The 25,506-nt window shown below is 39.3% G+C and overlaps 1 protein-coding gene across 1 annotated transcript in view; it reads right to left on the bottom strand.

Annotated features, from left to right (window-relative positions):
* Positions 1 to 3,395: 3,395 nt before the first annotated feature.
* The window catches only part of KIAA0319 (KIAA0319 ortholog), a 37,589-nt gene continuing 15,478 nt past the window's right edge, over positions 3,396 to 25,506 (bottom strand). The window contains exons 3-21 of the mRNA XM_062498636.1: positions 24,480 to 24,663; positions 22,971 to 22,976; positions 22,139 to 22,237; positions 21,382 to 21,479; positions 20,912 to 20,999; positions 20,297 to 20,389; positions 19,556 to 19,688; positions 17,580 to 17,808; positions 15,118 to 15,241; positions 13,609 to 13,741; positions 12,556 to 12,704; positions 12,135 to 12,286; positions 10,945 to 11,083; positions 9,622 to 9,781; positions 8,173 to 8,315; positions 7,106 to 7,228; positions 6,060 to 6,150; positions 4,428 to 4,519; positions 3,396 to 3,574 (exon numbers count right to left, since the gene is read on the bottom strand). Of these exons, the coding sequence (XP_062354620.1) occupies positions 3,396 to 3,574; positions 4,428 to 4,519; positions 6,060 to 6,150; positions 7,106 to 7,228; positions 8,173 to 8,315; positions 9,622 to 9,781; positions 10,945 to 11,083; positions 12,135 to 12,286; positions 12,556 to 12,704; positions 13,609 to 13,741; positions 15,118 to 15,241; positions 17,580 to 17,808; positions 19,556 to 19,688; positions 20,297 to 20,389; positions 20,912 to 20,999; positions 21,382 to 21,479; positions 22,139 to 22,237; positions 22,971 to 22,976; positions 24,480 to 24,663 (2,415 nt within the window). The remainder of the gene's footprint in view (positions 3,575 to 4,427; positions 4,520 to 6,059; positions 6,151 to 7,105; positions 7,229 to 8,172; positions 8,316 to 9,621; positions 9,782 to 10,944; positions 11,084 to 12,134; positions 12,287 to 12,555; positions 12,705 to 13,608; positions 13,742 to 15,117; positions 15,242 to 17,579; positions 17,809 to 19,555; positions 19,689 to 20,296; positions 20,390 to 20,911; positions 21,000 to 21,381; positions 21,480 to 22,138; positions 22,238 to 22,970; positions 22,977 to 24,479; positions 24,664 to 25,506) is intronic.

The raw sequence follows: 25,506 nt of genomic DNA, 5'->3' as shown, positions 1-25,506 counted from the left end.
AGTGTGCAGAAGTAAATGTGAGGACTGGGAACCTGTTTGGAACCTATAATAACCCAAACTAAAGGTTTAGAATCTAAATTCTGCCATTGTGTTTTCACCATTACCAGTGCCAGTTTTCTGACCCTTTCAGTCATGGTATGAACTGACATTCTGCAAGAAAGCAGTAGTTCTAGAAGTAACAATCATACTGAATCAAGATACAAGGCTTGCTATAGTCTCTCCTGAGTTTCTGACACAGACATGCTTGGCCAAGTGACACAAACGTGATACCACAAATTCACAGAGCCAGCAATTATTGCTTTCAGCTTCTGTGCAAGTACCACATATTAAAAGCAAGCTCTTTTGGAAAGAGGAATAACTTCTTTTTCCAAGCAGGTGGAATAATCAAACTGGTAGAATCAGAAGCAGGTGAAAAATTTAAACTATATTCAACTTTGAAAACATAGCTAAAATAGTTAGCAACAAAGATGTCAAAGTACTATCTAGAAAACAGAATTTACCAAGCAACTTCCACTTGCTAGGGCCTTATACAATTAGAAATTAGTCTATTATTTCTTATTTGTTAGAGTGAGAAACAGCCAAATCATCCATTCTCATGACCCATGAACTTACCAGAGATCCAAAGATCTGGGCCCACCAGTGTGCATCCATGGGCAGGGGAGAAGTCCTGGAAATTCTGTAGCATTAAGGAATGCAGGTTTATGACTCCTGGAGTTGTTTTACTAGAGAAACAGTTTTTCATTTTGGTGTTTTTTTATTTTGGTTTTTTTTTTTTTTTTTAAAGATATTTCAATACCTTCAAAGAAGAACATCCTAGGTTTCAGCACTGGCTTTAAAAACATAGAATAAACCCAAAAGACATGTCACTAATTTCACAAATGCTGCTGACTGCACTGACATATCCTAGAAGGTAAGCTTATAGATAAAGGCACACTGGAGACAGTATTTAGCAGAAGCCTCAATGGCAGCACAGCACGTACAAACTTGAAATTATTTAAGCAACTTATTGGCTTGTTTAAAAATGCATGTTTTCAAGAGAATATTTCCTGCTAGCATATGTTGTGTAGTTGTTCAAAATGGATTAAGCCCAGCATTTGGATTTCAAAGGAAAGAAATAAATGACTATTTTGAATGGGCTTTAACTTTTTTCAGGAATGCTTTAAAGTGAATACTACTTTTATTATGTTAACACATAATAAATAAGTTCCTGGAACAGGAACTGAAAGACATCAGAAGCTGACCTTGCTTTTGTTGACCAAGTTAATTAAAAATATATACATATACACATTCACACTCTCAAGAAGAGGGAGAGTGTGATAAAGTAGATTTGTTTCAAGAAATAGCCTAAACCCCCCATACACAGAGTTGAAACTTGGTTTCTGAAGAAAGCAAATCATACCATACATACTGCACTTTGCTGGTGTGTATGGGAAAAACATAGACAACACCTGTATTAGCCCTTTTTAGCTCTTCACAGCCTCTCCCACCACAGTGACTCCTGCAGCTACACAAAGATCTCCAGAATAGTGCAGGGCTGGACACAGGGTCAATACTCATCAGTGATGAATTAGCAGCCTTAGGGACTGTTGCTGACTGCACTTGAGCATCAAAAACACAAAATAAGTTACAAGCATGATACGTTGCTGCAACATTTGACCACTGATTTCTTCCAGCCTAGACAGTTCTGACTGTTGCCCAAGTCCATTAACAAAACAAGCACAGAAATCACAGTGTTCAACCCAGCTACTCTTTTGTGTTAGACTTCTAAGAAAGGATAGAGAAAACCCCAAAATTCTCTACATTAGTCTTCATGATGTAAATGGGCTACATCCCCTCCCCAACCCTTCTGAACTGCTCCCCTAGATCTTTATACTGCTCCATCCTCTGATACAGGTTCTCTACCACTGGATTAAAAAAAGAAAGAAGCAAACAAAAAAACCAGCAAAACAAAATCCCAACATTTTAAAAAAAACTCTTCAAAAATGCTCCCAGATGAATGCTTTCTCCATCAAAGCACACAATTCCTCCATCTCAGCCCTAGACTTCAGTATATCAGTAGAAGACCCCCAGGAAAAGCTGATGTCATGGCCAAACAGTACCACTGATACAAATGCCCTCACAAGTGAGGTCTCTGTATAGGAGCCAGGTCTTCAGTTAGGGATTCCAAAAGCAGTATTGGGGCCATGATTTCAAAGCCTAACAAGCAGACTGCGAAGAAATTACCCAAGTCGTGAACAAGAATGTCAGTATTGTGATACACCTTCCCTTGCCAAAGACCTAAAAGGATCTCTTCAGGCCAACACATCCAGTCACTCATGGACAGGGAGGGAAAAGTCAATCAATCAATCTCATGTTCAAGCTAAAACATTGCTCAGTACTGATTACCACAACAATGCAAGTATAATGAACCTCCTGCTCCACACAAGGTATTTGCCACAAACATTTCACTGTACAAGTGCCCAGGACGTTCTTTAATTGAGCACTTGATGCTGACAGTTGAAAACTCACCTCTGCTGAGCATTCAGTCTTAAAAGGTCCAGAGCTCCTCAAAGTGATCTAAAAAGGTTGTTTAGGGTGCTCAAAATGCTTCTCAAGGCATATTGCACCAAGTCCTTCCTGTTACAGTTTCCTGGATGGACATGGTGGAGCCAAAGCAACTTGATCATTACAGAAGCAACCTAAGACTGACTTTCCCTGCAGACATCACACCTCCTATGCGAATACAGGGAATGCTGCATCCTACAGGACACATATATATCAAGTTACATTACAGCTGATCCAGTGCAACTGCTCTAGTTGTTAACTTTCTCTAAAAACAAGAATGTTTCCACCCAATGAACACTACCCTAGAAAAGGAAGTCACAAAGTACAGCTGGATAAAGACAATGCACTAAAATGCCCTTTGTGTTTCCATCCTAAACTGAAAATTAAGATGGAGCCTGTGGCCACATATTGCTCTCTATAGTTGTAAGAAACTTCATCTATGTTGGCTTTTGCTGCTGTAAATCACATCACTTCTCAAAGAAAACATTAGGAGCACGTATGAATCTGTATGCCATTGCTAGTTACCATAGTTTGTAGCAGAACAACTCTGGCTAGTTTTGTAGCAGTAATATATAAAAAAAAGAGGCCTTCTGAAGTTCAAGCATTCAGCACAGAACATGCAAGAAGTAAGATGTGCTTTTTCTTGTTCCTATAATGGTGACAAGAGGAGTTAGCTGACCATCTAATCCTTTTTCCCTCCTTCTGCCTTTCCCTACCTGTGCTAAAAATTTACCCTTTAATCTGCAATTAGTTGATATTTTAGGAAGATTTTGATTCTGGGAAAACAGAGGTGGGCCAACATGTTTCAAATGCGTCACACCAGTGTGTTCTGTGCTTTTACCCTCATTCAGTTATCTGTCTTTGGAGCTATAGTTGAAGGAAACTCCATTTCTGACAGACCCATTTATAAGTGTTCTAGAATTCTCTCTTTCAATCTTTTCTCTGCTGAAGATAGTGTCCTGATCACTGTCAAACTCTGATTCAGAGACCATCAGACTGGAGTTGTGTTCTGTACTTCTGTGTTTTATACCTGACAATAAAAAAACAAAACAAACTCATTAGAAAGGATCGGGTTTTTAGTAACATATAACCTTCTTCTCCTCTGCTGTGATATGAAAGGTAAGTGAAAACATTCTCTGCAATGCAATGTAACAGCATACACCAATACAAAAACTGGCTTAAGAATTATCATACACCGTTTCAGGTACTCTTATGACTTCATTGCAGGCCCAGCAGTTTATGACTATGAAATGTGAATATATATATTTAAATTTAAATACACTTAAACAACTAGATTATCTTGGTATATACCCAAAGTATTTTTAATATCCTGAATCTGGAAATCAGACTGTCCACTCAATGACCTTACTATCATGAGTGGCAATGAAAGGTCATGTTTTCTACAGAAACATTATCTCTGTCTTTCTAGGACAGCAATTTCTCAGAATGATTTTATTTCCTTGGATTTGAACATTTCCCCTGCTAAAAACTGAAAATCAGGTAAATTAAAAGATACGTAAACGGTAGCTGAAATCTGCTGGTGTCTAACAGAGCACTGATGAGTCAGGAGGGAATTACTGCACAGCAAAAAAACCAGCTCCAAATTAAAGCATGAGCAAAGGAGGAAGACTTACATGGAGGAAATCTGTGGGGCAGTTCAATGACCTAAATTAATATAAACTCAGAAGTTCAGAGCAGAGGCTGAGCCCAAGGCTTTATTAAAGAAATTAACTGATTCTCCCCCAACCACTTCACTCTCTGTTTGTCTCTGCCATTGCCAAACTTGTAGGCCTACTTCTGGGCTTCTCCTGTCTACAGGTATCAATTCAGACGTTAGCTGCAAGCTTGCTGGGTGAGTTCCCAGGCTGCCATATAGCACATACCATATTTGGGCCGTAGCTCCATTCTCTCCTGTTCGTCTATGTTATCTAGGATGGTATATTTTGTTTTCTTTCTTATCTTTGTCCTCTTCCGGCTAAAAAGATAGCAACCAAAAATACATTTAATTTTTACTGAATTTCATTTTCATGTACACACATAAATCTGCCCCCCCTTCCTTTTCATATACATCCCCAAATACACAGAATGTCATTGTAGTTTTCCACTCCCACTTAAAAATATTTCCAGTTTATACCTGAATAAGGCAGTTGTACAGTATGGGCAAGATAGCATAGTTAATTTTCACTGATACAGAAAGATGAAGAAAACAAAGCAGATTGATTTGCTCTCCTAAGCCACAGTTTGTTCAATTTCAATGCAGTAACTACAATTGCTAATACACGTGCCCCCACAGTTCACAATAGAGAAGATATCTTACTGCTCAACCAGCATTACAGAAAAAGCCAGCCTTGGCCTCCCCTCCCTGATCTTCTGTAGAATTCATCTGGCAACTCAAACTTTTTAAAAACTCCAAATCTCCAGCCAAATCTTGAGTCTACACTGCTTTTTTCATGTAGTTTGCACAAGGCAAAGGGAATCTCTTGACATTCTGACCCGTGCTGTAATTCCCACCTTTTTCACATGGATCTGTATTAACCAGCCCTCAGTCTCAGGCACAAGCCATATGAGGACAAAGGAAAGAAGCAGCTGAACTCATAAAAAATCCCTTAAATAATCACCCAATACACACAAGCCTGGGCAGCTCCACCCCACACTGTGGGAGTGGAATGGGACACACTTTACTATTTAGAGTTTTCTACTAACAGCTGTTCCTTCAACCATAAAAATAAAATTGGTATTGACTCCTACACATTTTTACATACTGCAAAGACACCCTAGAAAAAGATGAAAATACAGTAAGATTTTGATGACATTTTATTTTTGCTAACACCCGAACAAGCTATCTATTTGCTGAGCTGTTTGAGCTGCAGCAAAAAAAAGATTGCTCTAGTGACAGAATTTGCAGAGGCTTGTCACTTGTAAGAGAATTTCTTATCAGCTCACTAGAAAAGACTGGAGGGGAGGCAGGGAGGGAAATGACATTCAGTAGTATGTATGAATGCTCCTGTTTAAGGAAAGAGAAAGCAAGAAGTCAGCATGGCTGAGATCACTAGAGTACTCCTTGCCTGTAAGCCACATGCAGCCCAGTCAAGAACCCTTCCTGTCCAAGGGAGAAACCAGATTGTGACAAGATCCTTTCCCATGGCCTAGAACATTCCTACACCAGTGACCTTCAGGGTGCCTCTGTTTTTCTCTTAGTATAGAGTACCTGCAGGACTCAGTGGGAGACTGAAGATCTGCAGCATATTCTCAGCATTTTAACATTAATTATCATTTAACATGAAGGATACTGCAACATTAACTTTTTGGTTTTCATAATGCAGAAGAGCACAGTCGCACAAATGGATACTCCTTTTTTTTCAAAAGAAGTGTGTGTCTACAGGAATAGCTACAGGAAGCTACTCACATGTCCAAAATGATCTCAGTGGTTTAGTGCTATGGACTGGACTGAAACATGGCAGTTGTGTGCAATTTTTGCATACATCCCATCAAAAAAGCCCCTACAAATCATGTACCTTTTACAGCAGCAGATGCAGAACCAGGCAAGCCCTACCATGACCACAATCAGAATAAAAACAGATACAGTCACATAGAGTATGCTCCACTCTGAAAAAAGAAACACAACAGTGCTTTGTAAGGTCATATGAATAGAATAATTTCTAATACAATGCTATTAAAATAACCAGTCCTGAGGAATGGGGAGGGGCAACAGGAGTGTAGGAAAACTCAGCACCAACATATTCTTAGATGAATTCCTAAAAATCTTTAAGCTTTAAGATTAGAAATGCACATTAGAAAATTTTCTCCCTCTCAAATACCTTTTACCATCCCAAGATATCTGAAGTCTATGAGGGAACTGACAGTCCTGCAAAGGGTCATGGTTACCACCTCAGTTATCATCCCCAAACTGACATAAACAGAGGTACCCTGGGTCTAGCACTTTAGTACTTCAAAAGAGGAGCTGATTAGAGGTACACCCTTCTACCTGCACATTTATATTTGTAAATCCAAGAAAACAGGAAAGGATACAGAGAGATAATTTGAACTCCAACATGTGTATTTTCACAGTTGTCAGTGTTACCAGGTTCTAAAAGTCAGTATTGGTCAGTCTGGAACACTGATGTTTTCTTTGCTTAGATCAGATCATAAATACTTCTAGCACAGAAGCATCAACCATCCACCCAGAGAAATTGAAATTGCTGCCTCTTTTCCAGCTTTGCAATAGTCCTACTCAAAAGCTTCGCAATGCCCATGGTATTTAACAACCCCTTGAACTGGTCCCAAACTGTCGCACCATCTCCCTCCCATGACCAAGTTTTCACATTTTTTTTTTCATCAAATAGTGATTCTCTTTAAAACTTAGGTTACCACTGTCAAGACATAATTTCAATAAATTATTCCAATATCTTTCTACTGAAAGGTGTGATTGGGCTGGAAAACAGACTGTTTTAGCCTTCCCTCAGCATCTACTTCTTTATTCCCCATTCTGAGAACAAATAATCAACAGTTTCACGTGACAACAAGCTACTCTTGAAAGACCCCCCTCAACACCCAAACTCACCACAATTACTCTCTCCGTCATTTAGGTAACGATGAATCAGGTTTTCCATCCACAGCTGGTAGCAAATGCAGCGCTTTGTTATGGGGTCACAGTGCCCATGTCCAGAGCATTTCAAAAGACAGGCTAAGAACAGAACCCAACACAGGATCAGTTGTGTAAATGGAAAACTTGTCAGACATCCTCTTAATGTTAGACTAGATTGATGGCAAAGCATGTGGCTCGTAACAGTGTGGTATATTTTGAAACTCCATTTCCTCTGGGGTTATGTGTCAAATAGATCTACAGTCTGCTGGTTGTGAGGAGAAAGAATGTAATCAGAGTATATTCATAATATTTTAGTACAGTATTTTCAATCAATAAATAAAGACAGAATTTACTACACAATCAGTGACTATTTTATCACAGAACTTGCTTTGTTTGTACTTGAATTGTTGTGTCCCGATTTTAAATAATGGAGAAGTCATGTCTGAAACACCAAAGGATCATAAAAGGTCGACATTACTAGTGAAGCTTAAAATAAGCTTAGAAGTTCAAGCATCTTTTTGGGCAAGAGTTCATTATAGGAAACCCCAGTGGCCTGTGTACATTACAAAGATTAGAAGACTAGGTGCTAACACAGCTATCACTCATTTTGCCTGATACAGGCAGATGAGAACAAGTTAGATTACAAGCCTATTTACTAAACTCTAAAATCCCTGAAGAAGGCAGAGACATGAAACATATTTACTGTATGGCTGCATTAAGTTTTGCTCATCTTCTAAGAAAAAGTAGTATGTAAGATATCTTTACCCTCATTCCACAGGCCTTCCTGATTGCAGACCAGATTAAGATGTGCTTTTTGCCTGCTGATACAGGTGATGTCTTTTAAGAGTGACTGGCATCAGACTACCTACCACAAATCATGTAGCATTTTAAGTATTGTCCTCAACATTATCTTTTGTAAAGCTACACCCACCAAGTCCAGACACCAGATGGCAGACAGCAAGACTTCATGCAGTGTTTCCAGGTGCTGTGTTAGCCAAATGTCTGACAAGTTCTGAGATGAGCAAGCACAATCCAAAACATACCAGCCGTGTCAACTCTCAGGACTTTAAAAAGCAAGAAGTCAGCCTTCTGTTTCAAAAGCTGCATGTGCAGAGTCCGTGAGACATCTGATGCCTTGATCACCGTGGAAGGATGCCCATTCTGCACGTAGAACACAACTGCGGTGCTGCAGAAACAACAACTAAGGTCAGGACTGCTGTCACAGATCATTTTTGTCGGCATTCAGCTATAAAGTATAGATTCAAATATAAAATATATATTCAGCTATAAAGTACAAATTTTGCTTCTGGAAAGCCAGTGTCACCACTGATAAAGATTAGGGAACTCTGTCCATGGAGCAGTCAACTGATCTTCATTCCGAGCTGGGAGCACCAGCTGTTTTCAGGATTCTCAATTTCACAGAAGACAGAGGAGGATAACAGCAAATGTAATTCCCTCCTCGTCTTCCTGACTTTTGCTTTAAGAAGTATGCTTTCTCCACTCTCACATAGAGCCTGTCACAAAACACTGAAGAAATGTCACTAACTTAAGGAAACTGAATTTAACAGGAGAAAAAGCTCAGAAGCAAGGGATGCAGAGAACTTCATGTGGAAGCCCTCCTGCCCTGTCATCCAAAAGTTTTGGTGTTGTTCATCTCACCCTCTATCAGACACTTTTAATTTGAAACATTTTAATCAGAACACTTTAATTTGAAAAGTTGTTATTAAAAATATCATAGTTACAAATAGTAGACTTTCCACACTGTGTTTTTAAAGTTTAAGAGGTTCCCGGAGAGCTAAATAAACACCAAAATGGGTTTTGAATTACCTAGTAGTTGACAAGAAGTAATTTAAAGATAACTCATGTAAACAGGTTCTACCAATCGTGCTGAGAAGTTTCTCTGGGTACACACAGCCATCTCTAGTGCTCTATACCAAGCAATACAAGAGGAGTATTTCTTCTTCACAGTAAAATACTACATTTAAGAGAATCCACTGTGAAGTTTTCTGTGCAAAAAATGGATTTTCATCACAGTTACCTGGGAAAATGTTTGTAAAATATTAAGAATATAAAAACCATGGCGAAGTAGGAAAAAAAGGGGAAATAAAATAGGTTTGATTAAATAGAGCTGGAAGTGTATTTTGAAATACAATGCATGCTTCACTGTGAGACAGGCTGTTTATCTCACTCCATCTAGCATTTGGTACAAAGCACTGAAATTTATATGCATGCATTTTCTTTAAAGGAAAAAAACTAAAAATTTATATTCAAAAGTGGAATTTCTTAAAACTAAACACTGCAGTTCTGAGCCTCCACAGAGTTTACTTCATCAATTTTCTACCACAGCAGAAATTCACCCTTTAAAGTTTATTCTGTTGAGAAGTATAGCATTTTTTGTCATCTTAGGAAAGATTATTTTGCAACTAATTATGAGCTGTGAGAGAGGCAAAGAAAATCACAACTCTTCCTGGGACAGCAGGGCATCTTTGTACCTTATATCTGAGTAGGCTTGTATCTTCTGAACTTTGATATCTGAATCCAAAACATTCAGCAGTACAGCCAATTGTCTCACCAGAGTGTCCTTCTGCTGCTCACTTAGCTGTCCCACTCCAACCTGCAGGATCAGCTCCACCAGACCACTCCTTTTGGGATCTGACAGAAGAAGAACATGCTATTCCTTCAGAGTCAGGCAAGTATTTCAGTACCAGCATGCAGTACTTGAAAGTATTTATTAATACTGTAGTTTTCTGCACAACCCATACCACTGGTAAGCCAACTCTTGTTTTCTTAGACAAGTACTCAGCTTATTTTGTCAAATTCTCTATGAAACATAGTGGGTCCTAAGATAGTAACCCATCTTATCAACAGAAATTAAGTACTTCAGGGTGCACTCTCAGCATTTACACATTTTCATGCAGAAGAGCAACTTCTGCTCTCCTAAATGCTGCCATCTTAAAGTCAGAGGTAAGCACTCGATGAGTCCAATAACGAAGTTCCCTTCTAGTTATCTGCTACTGACTACCACCCAGGAAAAGGGAGCCAAAATGGAATCGTATTGTAGCATGCAAGACAGTGAGCAAGTCTAAATGAGCATCGTAAATTTGAGAAATATCAGGTGTGTTCATCCTGCCTACCCTTACAAACTGAAGTTTCTTTTATATGGTGCTTGAATTCTAGAGTGCCTCACAAACAAAGTAAACTTCCCATAAGAATCATAATCCAATTGCTATGATCACATTCAACAGTAAACTGAGGAACAGAAATATAATCATTGCTCAGGAGCCAGATAAACAAGGTATCTCTGGCAGACCCAAGATCTCAGACATTTTTCCAAGGCTTCAACTTCCATTGTTTAGCTATTTCACCTGCACTTACAACCCCCTGAAATTCTTTGTCTTTCAGGATGAAAGAAGAAAAACAAAGCTACACTTTCAGCCATCAAACAGCAGCATCTGTACTTAAATTTAATGGTCAGCTCCCTTCTTGTTGTATTGGCCAAACTTATTAACAACCAGGAGAAGAAACAAAATAACTACAATGAACAAGAAACAACAAAAGCCTAATGAAAACACTAACTAGTAAGTATAATTTTTATTTATGGTCCTAACTATGGTGACTGCAGTAGTTCAGATTCCTGATGTCACCTTTTAACACACTTGGGCCTAGGCACAGAACAGTAAGAAGGTAGAAAGAGAGAGACTTGTTTGCTCTGTGTTTTAACTGGAAAGATTCTCATCAACATCTGAATAAGTAAGCGAAAAGGAGAACAAAGATGTGGTATTCACAACATGTCGATGACCTTTCAATTGTCATACCAGGCCGAACTTCAACAGTTGCTGAATCAACATCTGAGTCTCCCTTAGCATCCGTCACTTTCAAATGGAAAATATAGGTTCCTTCCACAAGATTAGTTAGCTGCAGTAATGCCTCGTGGTCTGAGCCATGGATCACATCCTGCAAAACCAGGTCCAGAACAGTTACACCCTCAGAGAAAGATGCAGGTTTCATTATCAAGTCAGCTATCTGGTATGATGCTATGTGTTGTTGCTTTGACTTTTGGGACAAATGCGACCTATCCACCGTTTATAGCAGAAAAATGAAATTTGGAAGAGAATTTAATGAGGATGTCTGCACATTATGGATATTTTCATTAAAAATACCCAAACAGAACAGCTGACAATCTGAAGTATTCATCTTTTTGAAAATTCAAGCCAGTTACATTATTATTTCTTAATTTTATTCCAGTATCCTTAGTTCTGTTTTCTTAACTCCTAATCTCTTCTCCTTGGAGTTCATGCATTTTCAACTATCAACTCTGCCAGCTATATTTAAGCTAAACCTCTTCCTTACACCCTCATGTGAATTGCTTCTAGAAGTTTTTTTATGACTGTGCTTTTTCTCCTCTCCTGGTACTTGCTGATGTACCACTATCTTCCTGAGAACAAAGAGCTGTCCACAACACTTTTTTGAAAATAAGGAAAAAAAAAAATCCCAGTTTTATTAGCTGACACATAACTGAAGTGTACCCTCAGGTATTTCTGCTGTCTGTCCCACTCAGAGAGCAGAATCCCCTGCCCTAATGCCCCAGGCTAATCACCACTGCCTGCCAGGGAAGGTGCCTACACATGTAATGCCAAACATCATTTTTACCTTAAGTTTTACCTCCTAAGTCACCAGGCAGGATTCCTTAATCTTTATTGGTACTTGCTTTCTCAGACCCTTCCTCCTTTGGAATATCTGGATTTCTGGTTTTTCTTTTCTCTCAAACACATTAGCTTCATACTATCATCAACTACTCTGCATTGCTGCAGTCCTTAGTTGCTATATTCTCTAGCTGTACTGAAAATATCCCCAGCCTGTTGACCATAGCATTACAGAAGGCAGGGGAGACAAAGCAGAAGAAGGCACCACACCTGACAGCATCTTGTGGGTCATACTTGCTCTTCCTGCTGCAGTTTTGTGTGTAACAAAAGCCAAATTTCATTACAACCTTCAAGAAACTTACCCCAGCTGCTGGGCTTTGACCATCCCGAATCCACAAATATGACACAATCCCCTGGTCATCAGCAGATCCCGAGCCATCCAAGGTAATAGAGTTGTTTGGAAGCACTAGAACATGCTTCCCACCAGCATGTGCCCGGGGTGGACTGTTGTTTTCTAGCCATAAAAATAGTGAAGAAGGATTTGCTTTCAAAATATGTGATATGCCATTGCCAATACACCCACACTGCAATTTTTTACCTGATGATTACAGACAGTAACAACACAACCTCATGTCAAAGCTACAGGGAAAGGATGAGTGGGCATACAAAATCTGGCTCTGAGCATATTGCAATTGAGCAGAAAGACGTTTTTCACATTTCACCAGTGACTGAATGAACTATCCAGCTGCCCACCATGCCCCAAAAAGCAGAAGCCAGGCTTACCTTCCTTCACAGTAATGGAGAGCACAGATGCACTGCTCAAGCCCTGTTGGTCTTTCACAGTCAGCCTGAAGTGATAGGTACCAACCTGGAGACCAGTCACAGTTGCTATTGCCTTGTCATCATTTTCCATCTGTACAGAGCTCGGCCCACTGAAACAAAACATCTCACAAAAATAATCACACCCAGGCAGCCAAACTGTGAGTTGAGCAAGATTGCTCAGGTCTTTTGATTTTATGTGGTGTAGTTCTACTACTGCTATAAGCACTGACGGCTAAAGAACTATTTCAGACATGAGTTTAGTTTAAATAATTCATTAATGCCTTTTTTCAAGACATTCAAAGCACCCAAGCACACATCCCCACCTATTAGAAGAGTAGAAATTACCCCCAGAAGTTCAACCTCATGACAGCATGAAAATAAAACTATAACAACTAGCTATTTCATGTAAATGATATTGCTCTAAGAGCCATCACAACCTGTACAGGCCACCAGAAGACCTCTTCCTGTACCAGGTATGACGTATGCATGAGCTAAAATACCTTGACCTATTAAGGATCAGTTAGGTTTGCACATGAACATACAATTATAAGCTTTTGTAAAACATTTTCAATCATCATTCAAGACTGATTTAGTCCCCCATTACTGGAAGTTCAGGACAAAGAGACTGACATTTTACTGTTCAATAAACAAGTGACTGAGAAACCCTAGTTCTAAGCACAGATGGAAAAACCTTGTATATTACAGGATGCAACCCAAGCCTGCTACTTGCTTTTTAACAGGAGACACAGAAGTTCCTGCTATTTCCTCTTAATTTTATAAAAGTAGGCCTCAAAATGAAACATTGCAAAACACAGGCAGAGACTGCCTGAGCTTTTCAAATTCAACTTAAAACTGCTATTTCTCAGGCTATTACTACCCAAGGGAGATTGTCCTGAAAGCAATTCTCAAACATAATTCACAATTCATCATTCAATGTGTTTGGATAAGAGGCTCCAGATCAAATCACTTTCACTTTTCTCTATTTCACTGAGGATTAGTAAAATCTTTAGCTACCTGATATTTTCCCAGTGATAGAAGACAATGCCTTGGTCGTCTTGGCTTTTGCTTCCATCCAGTGTAGTACTTTCTACTGGGAAGGTCAATTCCTTGTCCGGGCCAGCCACTGCTACTGGAGGACTGTTATTTTCTGCAAAATTATTATTTAGTGTATGACATTTTCTAGGTAGTCACTGGCAAGGCTCGCCAATCAGATTTTACACAGGGTATTTTAAGAAATTTGTGATAGATTGGCTCAAAAGGTACAATACAAACCACAAGTATGACATGCACAAGCCAGTGGGTGGGAGAGGTCAGCTCTGCAGCAAACTAAATCCCACAGCAAGTGGGATACCAAATCCCACAGCAAGAACTCCCTTTTTAATAGTCCTACCTGAAGGCACAGTCACACTCCCAAAAATCTTGCTGCGTGCTCAATGCATTATATGAAATGTCACAAAACATGAGTGGTGGGGTATTCTCCTGGTCCCACCAGTCCATTCCTTTCAAAACCTCCCACACAAATATGATTTTTTGCTCTCAGAGAAGATACTGACCCATTCTGTCTGCTGCTCAAGGCCACTAAGTCAATGCCAAATCAGAGCCTTTGGGAATTTAGTGCAGAAACATAACCTATTACTCTGTTTTCAGCCTCTGCTTTTGTGAAATGGTAGAACTGGCAACACTACCATTTTCCTGGGTATTTATTTACCCTTGGGCCTGACTTCAGCAATAGCATCTGCCTAACTCCACACTCTAACAAGTGTAAAAGGCACCACCACACACCACACTCCCAATTCATGTTCTTGATTTCTGCAGTGAATGACTGAAGTAAAGTTGCCCCAGAAGGGATCATCTACAAATGATACATATTAAGTGGCAACAGGAAGATAAAATATTTCCCCATGGTGGAATTTGTGACCTGCACATGGGCAGAAAAGGCCACTGTGGATGCAAAGGCAAACATACTGTGCAAAAAAAAAAAAAAGGCATTTAAAAATCATATGACGTCCAAATAATTTGGGCTTATTCATGATTTGGCTCCCAAACCTAAATAAACATCTGAAAGATGTAGCTTTTGAAAAGTCCTTGGTTGATAATTTTTCCTAGGAAACACAAAGCAATTCGTTTGAATTAATTCAAATCACACAAGGACTCTTGCAGGAGAATGGCAAAACAATAAGAAAACTGAGCGAAGAACTCTGAGCAGCTTTCAAAATAGACTCTGTAGGACATGAAACTCAAGAGCTACAATTTGGGTTTTAGAAGCGCATTCAAGCAGACCTCTGTTGCCCTACATAACCAGGCTAGTGTGAACCCTCAGGATCAGCACCTGGATTTTATGCAATTCTACACTTAACTGCCTCTTTGACAGAAAACAAACGAGTCCTTGATCCAGGAGTACCAGGCACTGCGGCTGCCATATTAGTGGTGCAGTGCAGGGAGAGGAGGTGTTGGAGAACGGCGCCAAGGCACCAGGCTGGGCCAGCCCTGAGGGACACCCCAGACGTGCCTGCACTGACTTACCGGGCTGCACGATGAGTGTGACCTCGGCTGTGGAGCGCTGCCGCGCCGAGTCTGTCACAGTCAGCTGGAACGTGTAATCTCCTTCCTGCATTGCGGAGAGCTGCAGGTACGGCGTCCGCACTCCCTTCGCAGCGTCGGGAAGGACAGAGCGCCAGATGAAACAGAAATAGTTGAGGGTAATGAAAGGTCTTACAGAGCAAACGTAAGGAAAAAGAAACGCTTAAAGCCATAAACACAGTGTTTGAGCAAGGAGTTTGTGCACCTTGCAGATAAAGAGGAGGCTTAAGATTTGGCGCACAGAGGTGTTCACTATTGCAATTGTTCCCATCAACCCAGAGAAATATCTATAGGCAATAAATCCTAATTTCTCTTGTTGGTATAAACATGGCATTATTTCTCCACAACAATAATTATGAAACACATGAAACACTACTGTTCTCAATTAGGAAATGAAACACTGATGACAATTCCTCCAGCTTATTCCATTTCCTTAGTGGTATTTTAAAAACCAAACATCGTGACATCCTTTTGTACTTCTAAAAACTGTTAAATGCAAAACCAAGCTTGACCTGAACCCAGACAAATAAGGTTATGGAAAAAAAAAAACCCACACTAAAGAAAGTAACTCTGTCCTGAATTTACTCTTCCAGCAGCATTTGCTAATACCTTAGAAGCTCATAAAATGACAAGGCCCAGCTAGCTATAGGTCCTTTTTCTAATAAAATGAACATTTTTGACACCTCTCATATGAGGAATACCAAATCATATGCAAACAGGTTTGGCTCTCTCTTTTTTTTTCTTTTGTATAAAGATGACAATAAGAACAAAGAGACTTGATAAACAATTAAATAACCAGCAGAGGTACTTGTTACATTACATTCTAACAATGGAAATCATATAATATACCACAGACCAGCATCCTCCAGAGTGGTCCAGAGAAGGGCCATGAAGATGGGTCAGAGGGCTGGAGCACCTCTCCAAAAAAAGGCTGAGAAAACTGGGGTTGTTCAGCCTGGAGAAGAGAACGCTCTGGGAGACTTCACTGCAGTCTTCCAGTACCTAAAGGGGGGCTTATAAAAGGAGGCTTAAAAGGAGAGAGAGGGACTTTTTATACGGGCAGACAGTGACAAGACAAGAGAGACTAGTTTCAAAGTGAAAGAGGGCAAGGTTACATTACATATTAGAAGAAATTATTTACTCAGAAGGTGATGAAGCACTGGCACAGGTTGCCCAGAAAAGCTGTGGATACTCCATCACTGAACTGTTTAAGGCCAAATTGGATGGGTCCCTGAACAATCTGGTCTAGTCAGTGACATTCCACGGCAAGGTGTTGGAACAAGATGATCTTCAATGTCCCTTCCAACCCAAACCATTCTATGATCCTCAGCTTCAGGCACACGAAAGAGATAAAGATAACTAGTCTGTTGAAAAGAAACTGCAACATGCACTTGCATTTCCACATTAAATACCCAGTGAATCCATTGGTCATCTCGAGCAGTCATTCCCTTCCTTCAAAAAGGTTGCCTTAAGAACAGCTCTCAAAAACTACAAGTTCAGTTGGCTTGGGTGCTTCTGAAAAGTTTTTGTCTTGGTGAACAATCTGAAAAAATCATTAGGCTATAAGACCTTCCATAATTTTAGATTTCCTCTACAGTGTAGTCTTGCATTAATAATATTACTTCTTTCATAAATAGATCTACAGTGATCTCTTTTCAGATCTGAAGGTCTAAAGCATTTGACAGCATGCCAGAAATCAAGTCATAAAAAAATGGCTCCTTAGTTTCAGCTGGATTCATTACATTAATTATCACAACCACCTACAGAGCTGTAAGAATCTCCAACTTACCGAATGCAAGTCAAGTGAAAATATTTATTAACTTCTCAGATTTAAAAAAACTCCAAAACAAGAACAAAAAAAACAATCATGAAAATAAGAGAATAAATCAGTAGGCCCTCACTGGAAACCCATGTTTTAGTGAGCACAAAAATCCACCATAGAGCATGGCTACATAAACACTGCCCAAAAGTCTTGTCATCTTTCACTCAGAAAACTAAGTTTCTATTTGAGTTCTATTCTCTCCAGGCAGAAGTGTTTCAAGAAAACTCTGACTATCCCCACATTCTCCTATAACCAGTTTTCAGCCTGCCCAGAACCTCAGAAGATGGGAGTCTGTGAAACAGCCTCTAGTATTCAAGCACAGAAAATGTGAACTTTAAGTCTTTTCAAATCACCAGGGAGCAAGCAAGTTTGTTTGGCCCCAAAGAATTAAAAAAAAAAAAAAAAGAAATTAAAAGTAGTATCTAAAATAAAAGCTGAATATATTTGAGAGAAAAACAAAAAAAGAGTAATATCACTCTAGGTATTTCAGTACTTCTGAGCAGTTACTTAGGTATGTGTTTGCTCATGTTAGAGGTAAAGATAAAAGAGCTTTTCAATCCTGTTCAAGGAGAAATACACATACCTGCATTGCTACAACCTTGCCTTTACTTTTGGGACTAAGCGACCACTCATAGCTGATGATTTCATGGTCATCACTGCTTTGGTTTCCATTCAATGTGATGAAATTTTGAGGCAAAGTGACTGCCTGATTTGGTCCTGCATTAGCAATAGGTGGGTAATCCACTGGCTTGTTGACAGTCAGAGATGCAATGGTGGAGTTGGCTGCTCCATCTGAATCAATGACTGTGAGTCTACAACAGGAAAAACAGTATCTGTTTAGATGAACTTCTGCCAACTTCTAAATTGAAATACTATTTTTTTTCTGGCACTTTTTCAAACACCACCTAAAAAAAGCCACTGGTTATATGATATGAACTTCTGCTTCAGACACACATATCCCTCAACTAAGGCAGGAAATAAATTCAGAAAACTTTACAAACACAATTTTCAACCTTTAACAAAAAACAAACAAACAAAAAAAATTTGTTATTCTGAATCCTAGATCAAACCCTTTACCTGCTGACAATGGCAATTTCACCATTCACTACAAACTCTTTTAGAAATTTATTCAGTAAAAAACAGGGATTTTATTCTTCACTTATAAGGAAAATGTAGAGTGAAACATCTAAAACTACTCTGGATGTTCAGAGGTTCTGCTTATACAACAACAGCAGATCGTCACATCTTATTTGTGGCACACCATTACTAATTTTAATGGAGCTTAATATCAATGTCAAGTTACAAAAATAAAAATCTACAGGATTTTAAAAACCCAGAAGCACAAAATCATCTTAAAATGAGACTACTGCAGGCACTTCAAAAAGGATGAAAGTTACCCTCTGCAGTGTGGTGACCACACTGGTGATCCACCTCTGCTATGAAAACCACATACAGCTGACCACAGGGAAGGGAACCTGAGCAAGAACAAAATTAGTGCTCATTATCTCAGATAGTAGGGAACATGTACATTTTGCAATGAGTGCACATCCATGTGTATCAAGGGCACTGGATTTTTTTGACTAGCTAATTTCTTGTAATCTTCAGCACACTGCTCTACTGTTCAGTAAGTCAGCCTCCCTGAAAGTGCAGAGACGTAACAACTGACTCCTTAATTCCCTAGGGTTCGGAACACAGAAGCATTGCTTGTAAGCAACACTCTGACCTTTTTAACATGGAAATAAACTAACACTTATTTCTGCTACTGTCTGATATGGAACAATTCCAATAAAAATACAGAATTAAAGTACAAGCTGTAAAACTTTTGGTGGAACTTAGGTGAAGCACCAAGCTAATGCATACGTATGCTGGCTTCAACAATCTGCTGCTGCTACACTGATATATAATATACTGACTAATAGGCAGCCCACTACCAACCAAAGAACCCAAGCTGGCTCAGTGGGAAGTCTGCCTTTGTATAGACTGGGCTTTAAGTTAAGCAGTTCAGAAAAAGAACTGATTTTTACAAAAGCACCTTGAACCACAAACATTGCTTCCACTGTCTGGGCAACCCCCAGCTTCAGCAATGCATAAATGGAGGAGACCAGTAGCAAGGCAAATGCTTTTACAAAGTACAGAATGATTCTTAGTAAAAGAAGTGCATAACTATGTCTTGTGAGGATCAGTCTGGCAATATTATTCTGTCTGCCACCACCCTACAGAGGATGACTTTCACAGCTTGACTCATAGTTTCATTCAGGGCACTAGCCAACTTCTAAGCTGAGGAAAAAAAAAAATAGTCTGTCACAGTTATCGCTGGAAGTGGGGACATATTTAATTTACGACACTTTCTTTTCTGTAATTTTGTCTTATAAAGGATCACTGCAAGCATTTTTTAATAACACTGCTCTGTATGTTTCTCCACTGTGCAAAATGAAGAGTAGCAGTATGCAGAAGAAAAATTAGGCTTTTTGTTCGAGGAGATTTACGTGAGCACAGGAAAAAACCAAACATTTAGCTGATATCACAGATAAGCTCCCAAGAATATCATCATGCAGGTACCTGAAGGTGTAGTTTCCAGGAACAAGGTTAGACAAATGCAAGACAGGTGTGTCAGCAGATGCCTTCTGCTCTCGCAGGGGACCTTTAATTTCCTCCCAGTGGTAACTCACTATCTTCACATCATCTATGCTTTCTACAGTCATTAAAGAAAAACACATCAGTTTCTTGTAGTAATTGCTGGAATAAATACTTGAGTTGTTCATAAGGTCATCCCTAACTCATTTTCTGCAATTGTCTCTACAAGTATAGCTGAATAAGCTTCAGGAACCACAGAGTCATACCAAGTTGCCTTTGGTATAATTTATCTGAACAATTCTTCACATACATGAATTAAAAAAAAAATTTATATCAGTCTCAGATTCTGCACATTCTAACTTGTCTGCACTCAGTAATTATAAATATAATTACAACATCTCATCACACCCTATCTGACAGCTCTCTACTATGACCCCAGCTGTACTGGCATAGAGGCTGTCTGGGCAGGACAGGAAGAAGCTGTAATAGTAGCTGCTGTCTGGATGCAACAGTCTCTGACACACTGCATCTCAAGCACCAGGTGCAAGGTTGTATTTCATAATTTTAAAAATAATTTATAACTGGACACATATTCCCAAAACAAATCATTATTTAGGGAACTTCTGAAAAGACTGAGAAGAAATTTCACTTGTAAGTGACAAACAGTAGTGTTGTAACTGTATATTAAAAATATAGGATATAAGCAAAGAATGGACCAGTACATACGACTGCCATCGATGAAGGTAGAAGTTGTAGGCAAAGAAACTTCTTGCACTTTGGGTGAAGCAACAGCAACAGGTGGCTGGTTAATTCTGACTGCTGTAAGAAAGATAGGGGGCAAGAAAACAAGGGGAAGAAAAAAGAATATTAGTGAAAGCCCAGAGAAAACTAATGCTAAGTCTACAGATCAATAGTCCCCAGTGGTTAAATCTAAGAATCACAGCTTGCAGCATCTGCTCTCCTTTTTGGACAAGGAAAAGAAGAGGTTACTGATGAGCAGCGTGCTGACACAGCAGTGTTCCACTGCAGTGCTCCTACATGTTATAATTCAGATCAGAGCCACGCACTTTAAGGTGCATGAAAGGAAAGGAAATGCAGGAAAGGTGGCATGACGATATCTCAGGCTTTGCCTGAGGAGAGGGAAAGACTAGAGAGAACTTAAACACAGTGAGCAAGACCCTTAGTTCTACTTCCTTAAAAACCCTTACAGACACCAAGGTATGAAACACATCAGCATGACTGGACCGCAAGATGTCCTTGACTAACAGCAATGTTTGGTATGTTTGATAATTATGCTGTACTTGTGTCAAAGACGTTAATTATATCAGTCAACTGATTTACCTGGTTTGACCGTGACATTTACAAAACCTTCACCAAAGGCATTTCCACCAGAAACTGTCACTTTGAAGGCATAAAGTCCCACTGATAACTGAGACAAATACAGAACAAATAGGGTTACATACTGATTTGCACAAAAGTATGCTTAAATATGACAATCATATAACAAAAGAATAAATCTGGATGTCTGAATCCTCAAACTACTTCTATAAACGCAGACATAAAAGGCCACTAGTCACTGCCTGGAAGTGGAGAATATGAAGCAAACACTGAGGCATTTTTACTTTGTCTTATTCTGTCTTTTTAGAGCACTCTAAGATACTGGCATAAACTTGGTGACACAAACAAGTGAAGAGACTCAGGATGGCTTGAAGCCATTTGAACTCCTTGAATAAAGGTGCCGTACCCCACAGGTTACAATTTTGTCAAAGGACCACACAAACATAATGAGCCTGAGCTTACAGCTCACTTACATGAGAGAGCTTCAAAGTCTGGCTGTGCCTGTGCTCCATTTCCCCACTGTAGTCAGCAGGGTGACTGATTAAGCTCCACTCATAGGTGTAGGCTGTTTCTGAGAGCAATAACAGCATAAGAACCATCAGTTTTGTGTTCAAGATAAGCCCAGAAAACAAAGAAATCAAGTTCACCACTCATCAGATAAAATGCTGCAGTATGAAATCATGACTGCTACTGCTTAAGCCTGTAAAATGAAGCAGTATGACCACAAGTTAAACCCGCAGTGTGCTGTAACTTGGTACAGCAGCAAGGATGTAATGGACTTCACAAATAATCGACTTCTTTACAAAAAAACAGCTTCATGTGAAGCCAACATATTTTACATAGCTACTTATGAAACATCTTTTATTTACTCCTGCAATTCAGAAGGCAGCAGTTTTAAGCCAAATGTTGCATTAAAAACCTACTTTCCTGCCTCCCCTGAGCTTTACAGTGAGATGCTAAAAACTAGGCCACATCACCTTTTGGTAGAGATTATAGGCTTTCTATTGAACCATCTGGCTAGTGAGTTCAAGTAAAAAGCCACTGAAAAAGATTACTCTTAAAAATCCAACAGAGGAAATCCTCTCTGCAGTTAGAGCCACAAAAGAGGCAGTATTAGAAATGAGAAAAATTGTTTTATCCCAGGGTGGATGTTCACATAACTCAGAATTTGTCTGCATTTACAAGTTGGTAGTGAGTGCATCTCCTTGTGTACCAAAGTATTCAACTCACCTGTAGATGGTGGTGGCACAGCAAAGGCATTCAGTTCAACCTCATTTTTGGGTAACATTATTTGTATGTTATCTCCAGCAGACACAGTAAGTTCTTTAACTGCATATAAGACAGGATGAGTATACTATGTCATAACAGATGGAACTGATATAAATTTTGCAATGGATTAAGTACAATTTGACAAGCACTCTAAAAAGAACAGGCAGAGATAATTAAAAAAGAAAAATCCTTAATGCACTATAAAATAATGATCTATTTAATCATGACTATGATTCCCTCAGTTTTTACCAAACTATAGTTTCCTTCCTTCTCCAGCTATGAAGTGTCATTTTCCCTACTTCTGTTCCAGAGGAAAGCATTCTCATTTATATTGGAGGTAATAATGCTCTGCATAAAGAGTAATGTATTTTTCTCTGTAATTGGAAGTGCAGGAATTAAAAAAATACAGTTACAGAAGACAAAAAAAATCATAGTAGAACTTTAATATCACACTTTCTTTCACCAAGAAGTACTACTTCTATGTTCATGGGCCACTTGTAAAGCAGGTTCCAATGTCCATGTTCCTTTTAAAAAATACACTTGCACAGCAGGGCAAATGGTTATTTCTTATCTGAACTGCCCATTCAGTCCACTTGCTATCTATCCAGTCCTTGTCTGTGAAAACTTTTCTCTTTCAAAAAATGCCAAAATACAGAAAAACAGCCCCCAGCGGAAATATACCAAAGTACAACTTAGAGAAACTTTGCTTAGTCCTGTATCTCAAATGTTTTAAATACCTTACTTTTAATAATGGGAAACCACAGAACAAAAGTTCTCCAAAGGCAGCGTTCACTAGTGTCTAAATGTCCAACTTACAAACTCAGAAGAGATGCTAAAGAAGCTACTCAGCAGTGGCAGCTGATGGGTCTAAAAATGGATGAAATGAAGACACTGAGAGCACACTTTCTGGCACTGCTACTTAAATTCACCCAAGGCTTCACAACTGATCACAGAAGTTGCCCTAAACACCTGTGCAGCGAAGGTTTGCACTTTGACCTTCACATGAGATGATAAAATGGCTAGAAGAGGGTGATGGCCAAATGAGAGAAAGAGGGACTGTCATTGAGGCTTTCTAGACAGTCTGGCTGAGAACACACAAACTTTAGGCAATCCCTGTATAAAGCAGTACCTACAGTGAGATTCATCACAACCTTCTCTTCGGCTTCTTTCAAACTCCTTTTTGGGCCCTCTTCAACCTTCCCCTTCACAGGAGGAGGAGGAGAAAGAGCTGCCTTGTCATCATTCAATGGTAATTCTGATTCATTGTCTTGGAGAGGAATGTCTTGTAGGTTCTCTCTTCCTGTTACCTTCTATTTCTATCCTGGATGGCAGGTTGCGTTTTGGTAGAAGCTGTCAAGAATGTCCCAAACCAGACTTTCTCTACCACGAAGCTTAGCTCTCCACATCCCTCAATACATCAGGAGTACAGAAGAACACATATCTGTGCTTCTCTGCTTCTTGTGGCCCTTATAACCGTTTGTCAGTGTGCCCAGGGAGGTAGGAAACTCAGCAGAAGACAGGAGATACACGAACATACACACAGAATTCAACACAACTACAGAGGACATGGTGTTTAAAAGTCCTTTTCAAAATAAAACCATTTGTTCTGCAGCTGCAAGTGTGATAAGCTTCCACCAAGTTTTGAAATTAGAGCAAATCTTTGTTTTCTCAGGATTTGGAGGCCATGTTCTCCACTGTTAAGGGCTGAGGTTCCTCAGGTCCCACCTACGTTGCTGTATGGTATCTGGCAACTACACATAGGCTTCTACTGCAGAGTTTCTGAGAGGGAACAATGTTCTGAGGAGTCACACCAAAAATAACAATATGGCTAGAAGAGACTATTCTGAAACCCCAGAAAGCTGAAAGCCTCAGGTATTGCTTACCAAGCAAAAAAAAAACAAACAAAAAAGAAAAAACAAAAAAAACACCAAAAAAACAAAAAAAAAAACAAAAAAAAACCCAACCAAAACAAAACCACAACCAAAACCAAACCAAAACAAAAAAAACTAAATCACTTAAAACAGGTCTTAATCTCTGCTTTTTACATGGCTGTATTTCCTCGAGTTGTTATTTCCCACTAATGGTGGACTTAGTCAGTTTTGCCTCAGAATTAAGTGACTACAGGGTCTGGGGTTTGCAGTACTACTATAGGTCTACAGGTTTAAAGTGAGATTATATGTAACATTTAGATAAACAATGAGCTCTTATAACAACACGTTGGAAACCTGACAGTAGAAAAGCCAACCCCAGTCTGTCCAACCTGCAGGTACCACTCAGCTTGCCAGCTATGTTGAAACATTACCTGCTTTAGCAGCAGTAGCAGGTGATGTGAACTGCTGCATGGGCTCAGACGGTGCAGTATTAGTGGGAAGTAGCATGATCCCACCTTCAGTGGCATTCTCTGGGGCCACTGTGGGAGTCTGGGTTTTCTCTGACACGCCTGGGGAGAAACCTGGTTTATCTGAAGAAGAGGAAGGTGTAGCAGCCTGAAAAAAGGAATTATAGGAAAAGAGTTGCTGTGAGACATTTTTCATATTTCTAGATTTAGAAGCATGCTGTTTTTTTAATAGCATGTAGGATGACTCTAGTGATTTGTGTTACTAGGAGATTTTATTCATGCATAGAATACCCCTGGAACAAGGACTGGTTTTTTTTTTTTGTTTTTTTTTTCCAGACAGGCTTTGTAACAAATGCTAATCATTTTCCAAGTTTCAGATGTAGAACAGTCACGAGATAACCTGGAATACAAGTAAGGCTACCAGTTATCAAAATATTAAAAAAATCAGTACGAGAGGTCTAAATACAGTCACAAACCTTTAAAAGCCAATGTCAGAAAATCTGTGTGGTATTACTGTCTTTGTGCCACACACAAACATAAGGGAGTCCTTGCTTCTTACTGCCTCTGCTCACCTCTGCTCAGTACACAAGATGCCCATGCCTTCTTATCTCCTCAACAGTAATAAAACACCCTACATGTCTCCACTTCAGGCATCAAGCAAAACTGCCTCACCTTATAAGTAAATCAGAACTGCACCTAAGCACATGGCAAATGTGGCAGGAATAACTCAGCACTGGGTTAATCTTGCCTTTCAAAAACACATTAGCCTCAATGGGCCAGCAGGTTTTCCTTAATATTCCTAAGATTTATTTCTGATTTAATGATTTAATTCTGATTTATGGGAAAAGCATTTTTCCAATTATGGATACTGTGTTTGGCATGTGAAGGTACAGCAAAATACTATTATTTGTACATCATCTATTAACTGAAAAATAGGATTATGAAGGTTGGCAAAGTGTACACTTATATCACAAATGGCTGAGGTGGAAAG

This window comes from Cinclus cinclus, chromosome 1 (genome assembly GCF_963662255.1).
Source record: "Cinclus cinclus chromosome 1, bCinCin1.1, whole genome shotgun sequence".
Lineage (NCBI taxonomy): Eukaryota > Metazoa > Chordata > Aves > Passeriformes > Cinclidae > Cinclus > Cinclus cinclus.
This window is presented reverse-complemented; position numbering and strand designations above follow the sequence as displayed.